The following is a 6,984-nucleotide window of genomic DNA, read 5'->3' on the forward strand; positions in this document are numbered from 1 at the left end:
TTATTATACATAGTTCTTACGAATACTGTAATCAATAGCCTATGAAATGACTTAAGGGATGTACTCTACAGGTGGGTCGCCGTCTTTTTCCTCTGAAGGAGCGGGTGCAGGCAGCAGGTGCTGTGACGCAAAAACCGCGATAGAGTGAAGCCGCGGAAGTCGAAGCGCGAAGTGGCGAGGGTTCACTGTACCTCCCTTCCCATGCTCTCCTGCTGCATTCCTTCTCTAGGTAGAGTTCTGTCGTGATTTGGGGTCAGAGCAATCATTTCTGCATTCAAACGTTTTCTTTATCAGTCGAGCCGGTTTGACAGGCTCAAGAAGCCCAAACTCACTGCCATCAAAGCCCATTCTGACTCATCGAAAGCCCAAAGGACAGGGTAGCCCTGGTCCTGTGGGCTTCCAAGACCATCACTCTTTAGGGGACTAAAACACTTCGTCTTCCTTCCATGGAGTAGTCAGTCCTTCAGACGACTCACCTTGCGGTTAGCAGCCCAGCAGGTGATCCGCTAGAGCTAGTAGAGCTAATTGTGTTTAACCAAGACAAATTACTCATCCAAAAAGCTTACTTTATTTATTTAACTTCTCATGATTTTTTTTCTGTCCCGTCAAACATTTTATTCCTCAAGCGAACAATGGTCTTTTCCGCCCCATTTGTTTTGTATCATTAATTCAACTTTCCACTCTCCTTTCATCGAATGTCTTTTTGGGGTACGCTAAAGTGCAGTGGGCATTCTACTCATTTGACCTTCTTGGAAGCCAGTCTTCTGGGGCCTTTTGACTTGCTGCAGTCTGGATTGGCTGCCCCCTCATCTTTTTCTTGCGGAGCAGCTGGTGGATTCAAACTGCTGACCTTTTGGTTCGCAGCTCAATGTGTAATCCACTACGCTACCACCGGGGCTGCCGATATGTGATATCATAAGTAGGGCACTGATCTTATGGGTAATGGCTTTTATTTTGTGTGCCACTGTAGTATTTTGCTAGAAAGTCCGTAAGCAGGCTCTACATCTGGGCATTTCTTTCCACCGCTATTTTGGGAATTCTCTTGAGTTGAATTCTCTGTTCCCTGGATTCTACGGCTTATTTTCTTCTTAGTTTTTATTCTCATTTTGGTGTTGCGCATACTCTAGTAACTTCCTTAGGAAAAGGTACACGAGGAAAGCATTAAAAAAGAAAAACCAAAACACTTGCATGTAAAATTTAAAACCGTTTGGAATCCACTGATTTTATTCGAGATTGTCCATGGTTTCCCACTGGGCTGGCACTGTTTTCTAATGGCTTCTGAGTAGACTCCCCGTCTATTCTTCCAGGTTTAGCCTCCAAATGCTTTGAGGGCAGTGGGTTGGGTTGGTATCTGGAGCCTCTCGTTGCTGGACCCCCGGAGGGTCCTCAGGGGTGCCTCCTCCTGGGCTTCGGCTCCCCTCCACACCACTGTCTTGCTGCCTTCTGGCTTCCCAAGTCTTTTTGCTCTTCCTCTTCCTTCCTCATCCTTAGGGATTTCTGCATCTGAACATTTTCTTTGCTCTTATTTCAGAGGGTTTTGTAGAACTAGTAGAGGTAAATGCTTCTGTTTCACCTACCATTAAAAGGCATAGCCATTTAACATCTCTGGTCTGCCCACCACCACTGGGGCGATTGATTTATTTACACGTCCACTGCTGAATTAAGGTGTCTCTTGGGCTTGACACAGTTAGGAAGTGAAGGAGCAAAGTCCCCAGGCAGGAGGGAAAGGTCAACCTATTTACAGACTGAAATATTACGTCAAAAAGATGCTCAACAACGCCAGGCTGCGATCACCATAATTATTTAATGGTTTGTGTGACAGGCATTAGGAGGGACTCCGAACAGGCACATGGAAGGGACCTCTGCTTCCCCATCGACCAGCCATTCTCCTGTGGAGTCTCTTCACTGCAATCAGGAGCAAACTGGCGGGGGCACAATGGCAAGAGATCAGAGTTCTGGTTAATTCTGCACCCTCCCTGGAATAAACACAACAACCTTGTGCACAAGGCTACCCATTAACATCCACACAAAACACTCATGATTCAAGTTAGTGACAAAACATGATTCAAAACGTAGAGTTTTTCCCTCATGCTGCCCGTCCCGAGAGAGGACTTGCTCCTGGTAGGTGCAGCTCACCTGTCAGGGTACAGGTCCTAGAAGTTCTAGAAAACATGTCTCTGTATGCTGTTAGCTCTTCCGTTTCCCAAGGGGGAATCCCAATGGTGGCCAGCTTCCATATCCTCCTGCAACTATAGTCCATGGTGTTCTTGTCCCTGGGCAGGGAGGTGATCAGTCATTCAAAGTGAGCACAAACAGTCCTGGGTTTGGCTAAATACGTTTTGTGGAGAAGTCAATGAATGTCCTAACCAGAAACACCAGCTTACCAGGCCTTTCTTCTGAGGTGCCTCTGGGGAGACTTAAACTTACCACCTTTTGGTTAGCAGTTAAAGGTCTTTCCCATTTGCACAGCAGGAAATAGATGGCCTGATAACATTAGGAGCATTTGTTGGGAACCTCGTGCAGGGATGGGTCACAAAGTTATTGAGGGGAAACAATAGAGTTGTGTCCCCCACCGAGCCTGAGCCTGAGCCAGAAGGGGAAGTATCTGGGGGTCAGCCACATGCACACGACCCACCTTGGGAGGAGCTACAGCTTTTATTTAGGTACACAGCCAGCCAGGACCTGCAGAAAGGAACCAGGAAATTAACTTGACAAATGGGCTTTGTGACTTTAAAACCCAATGCCACTGAGCCCATGCCAACTCATAAAGGATTGAGTAGCACTACCCCATAGTGTTTACAATCATAGTGGGAGCTGACCACCGCACCCTTCTCCCATGGTGCGGCTGGTGGCCTAGAGCCGTGGATCTTTAGGTGAGGAACATTGACCTTGCAGTTGAGCTCTGGACCATGGCACCGCCAGGGCTACTTTCATTACTTTGAGTATCTTTTTCACCCCCAGCGCCTAGTGATAGGACACTAATGAGAAAATATTTCTCATGCACTTGTGTTATATGCTCAGGGACTCTCTGTTGATAGTTATTTCCCAGTTGACTTGATTTTTAACCAATTCAAATACCTGAAAATGTGTCTAATGCTATGGATTTAAGTTCTTAAGAAAGTACCTAAATTTGGGGTGCGTCAACTACAGTGGACTTAAAGACAATTGAACATTCCAAGCATCCCTTTAAAAAATATATCACTAGCTCTTCCCGCCCATGCTTTCTGTGGGGTACATTTGATCTCAGTGAACCCCAACGAGAATAAGGCCCACTATGGCTTGTATTTATGTGAGCAGGTGTTAGCAGAGATTGAAGATGAGTGCAGGTGAGGAAGAAAGGACTGACCAACAATTTTTGAAAATTAGCTAATGAAAACCCAATGGGTCACAATAGAACATTGTCTAGTCTAGTGCTGGCAGATGACCCTTCCATGGTGCAAGGCAAGGAACCCTGGTGATATGTGGGTTGTGTGCTGAGTTGGTAACCCAAAGGTCAACAGTTCAACTCTACCAGTTACTCCCTGGGAGAAAGATGAGACTTTCTGCCTTGGTAAAGATTTCCAGCTTCGGAAACCCACAGAGGAAATCCTACCGTGCTGTGTAGAGTCAGTAAGAGGCAGAATCAACTCCATGGCAGTAGGTAGGTTGGAAGGCACTCAAAATAGACAAAGGCTGCAATAGACTAGCGTTTCCCAACGCTGATGAGGATGGCAGAGGACTGGCCTTATTGGGCGTGGGGCTGCCGTGCATGGGAGCTGAGTTGGTGGTAACTAGCATAACCCATCCCACGGGATGTAGTCAGTATAATCTCCTCTCACTGCCATCGGGTCGATGCTGACTTATATCCGCCCACTAGAGCAGGATGCAACTTCCCCTCTGAGTTTCCAAGACTGTAACTGTTCACAGGAATAGAAAGCCCTCTTCTTCTCCCACCGAGTGGCCAGTGGTTTCCAACTACCGGCCTTGTGGATTGCAACCCAACGCTTAACCACTACGCCAACAAGCTGCCAAGCTTTACTTTCAGGCTGGTTCCAGCTCATTCGCTGCTTGAGGTCCTGGGTGAATCTTGGTGGCGACTTGCTCCTTTTGCATTGTGTTAGCCAAGTCTACTGCCCCCTGGCTACTGATGGCTCCGAACTGCTTGAGTTCCCCGGGCTCCTCTAAGCTCCGAGGGTGACCCACTTTATCTATGGACCGTCGACTGACCAGAGCTCAGCAAAAGAATGACCCCAGGAGGAAGTAGCCAGACTTCAGTGCGGCACTGGGGAAAGAGGCAGGGGAGAAACGTCTGGTTGCCAAGAGGGGTAAACAGGGACTTGAAATTCTTGAGAAGACTTGAGAGTCCACGGCTTTCCTCGGCACTTAAAATAGTCTGAAATGCCTGCGCTGGGGGTCGGGAAAGGTTGTGTGTTCCAACACATACCTCTGGTTTCAAAACAAAAGAGATTTCCTCTAGGAAGGGATGATGAGATTCTCTTGTCCTCTGCCCCCCGAGTCAAAATCGCCTCTGAAATTCACTGCCATCTTTTTCTAACTATGCGTTCTCCCCCTGCCGTTTCAGGTCAACCTCTTTGTGTTGCTCTCTGTGGTCTGTGTCCTCCTCAACCTCGCCGGATTTATCCTTGGCTGCCAAGGGGCCCAGTTTGTGGCCAGCGTGCCCAGGTGTGATCTGGTAAGCAGTTCTGTAACACCACTGTGAGTTTATGCTGGCCCGTCAGGCTTTCTTGGGGTGCCAGTGGGGGTGGGGGGCTGCCAATGGTCCTGTCTAAGTTTGTTTAAGGGAAAGGGAAAAATGAAACAAAGAATTGCCTGCTAATTATTTCATTCAGGGTGTCCATGATTTCTGTCCTAAAGAGGATTTAGTTCGCATGGACCCAAAACGTATATGAACACCCTGCATCATTAGTTTGTGAACGGATCTTCTCCAACCACAACCAGCAGCCGATCTCTGGAGCCTCTGAGGACTTTGCGGGCTGCAGCGTTCTGGTTTTCAGATGTTCGATGAGAAATATGAAGCAAGTATCACTCGGAGTCTGCACTACCCACAGGAGCCGAGGGGAACAGGCTGCCATCGAGACTTGGGTTTCAGACTATTTCTGATTTCAGGCTTGCGGCTCAGAGGGGGTGGATCTATACCTTCTCTGAACTTGGATGTCTCCGTGACACACGACTCTCTGTGGTTGCACAAAGCTAAAGGAAAACTTCTTTTGGAAGTTGTAGTCGAGCTCACCGATAGGGAACTTAGTTCTATGGCAACCTGATCTTAATAGATGCTGGCAGGCAGTGAGCAAAGAACCCTAATGCACATGACAAAACAAAGCAAGATCCTCTGATAAGCCCTTAACACAAGTCTAGGAGAGCCAAAGCACAGCCTTGAGCATATCCCACCCGAGTTTCGAGAACTTGGCAGACTTGTCACCTTGACCGCTAATGACCAAAGACCCAATACGTTGTGGGATACCAACGAGATCGTACGCAAAGAAAGCAACAGGTCATTGAAAAGACAGGAAATAAAGAAGCCAGGGTGGTGAGACTTTATTTTACGTACTTTGGACATGTTAGCAGGAGGGACCAATCCCAAAGGGCATCATGTTGGGTAAGGTAGCGGGTCTGTGATAAAGAAGACCCTCATCGAGATGGATTGACACAGCGGCTGCAACAATGAGTCCAAACGTGACAACTCTTGTGAGGGAGGCTGGTGCCGGACCAGACAGTGTCTTGTTCTGTCGTACGTGAGCCAGAACCGACTTCAGGGCCCTAACAACATCATCACCAACAAAGGCCCTGGAGCAGAACTCTTGATTTTCCCACACAGAAAACTCCCCAGGCGTGTACTGAAACCTGGATGATCTTTATTAACAATTCTGAATTTTAAAAAAATTGCCATTCCATTACTTAATCACCTTAATTTGCCCAGAACCACAGGGCTCATCGCCTTGTCCGGGTTCTAAGGCCCACTGTGGCAGCTTCCGTGCTCCGTCTTGGAGCTGAGTCCCCCCTCTTGTCACGGCTCAGACTCCTGATCCCTTCTTACTGCTATCACTGTTGTCTTTCTCCATCCAAGAATCCTCGGCCTCACACTGCCTGCTCATCCAAATGCTGCCCGTCTTGGCAAGACCCATTCAGAGACTGGCTCCTACCTCCCTCCCCACCAAAAATAATCGTTTAGAATATCCTATCAGCACCTCTCTTACACACTTTATTGGGGCCTTCAGATATTCAGACTTTTGTCTTGTGTTGCATGCTGAAATTTCCTGCGGAATAGCATTTGTTGATCTATTCCGGGGGTTGGGAGAGCTCCGATCATGTTCCCTGACACTCCCAAACACTACCACCCACCCTCTGCGGTTGGGGTACCCACATGTACCAGCCCCAGAGGACAGAGTAGAACTGGGATTCCGCGGCCGTCGATCTTTATAGAAGCGGAGGGCTGCGTGTTTGCCCCGCAGAGCATCGGGGTGGCTGAGAACAGCTGACCTTTCCATGAGCAGCCCAATACTTCCCCCACAGCCCCACCAGGGCCCATCTTTTACACATAATCCCCGGGGTTGCGGGTTGGGGGGAATAGGATGGAGATTGGGTGTTCAATTACACAGAAAATGAGATGAGACACAAAGACGCAGGCTGGGTGGAAAAGACAGACTCTAGACGAGGAAGTGAAAACGTATCGCTACTAGATTTCCACAAGTTCCTTCTGTAAGAGCCTAACGTTGCCGTCGTCTTGTAAGAAGGACCCTGGGGCTGTCTTGGTTACAAGGTGGGCTGCTAACTTCAAGGTCACCAGTTGCACTTCTCCGGAGAAAGATGGCCTTTCTTCTCGTAAACAGTCACCATCTCAGAGACTCCCAGGGGCAGGTGACCCTGTCCTCTAGGGTGGCCGGGAGCCAACATTGACTCGATGGCACAGAGTACATATGTCGTATGGTCGTATGGTCCGGGTGCCATCAGAAAAAGGTCCAATCAAAGCAGTGGCCTCTGAGAGGA

The 6,984-nt window shown here is 48.4% G+C and overlaps 1 protein-coding gene across 1 annotated transcript in view; it reads left to right on the forward strand.

Moving 5' to 3' along the window:
• The window catches only part of FAM189A2 (family with sequence similarity 189 member A2), a 90,808-nt gene that overhangs the window by 46,951 nt on the left and 36,873 nt on the right, over positions 1 to 6,984 (forward strand). Inside the window, exon 3 of the mRNA XM_030885131.2 lies at positions 4,562 to 4,672. Coding sequence (XP_030740991.1) covers positions 4,562 to 4,672 — 111 coding nt within the window. The remainder of the gene's footprint in view (positions 1 to 4,561; positions 4,673 to 6,984) is intronic.

The sequence above is a fragment of the Echinops telfairi genome, unplaced genomic scaffold (assembly GCF_000313985.2).
Source record: "Echinops telfairi isolate 266 unplaced genomic scaffold, ASM31398v2 ScPeMD7_22;HRSCAF=79, whole genome shotgun sequence".
Lineage (NCBI taxonomy): Eukaryota > Metazoa > Chordata > Mammalia > Afrosoricida > Tenrecidae > Echinops > Echinops telfairi.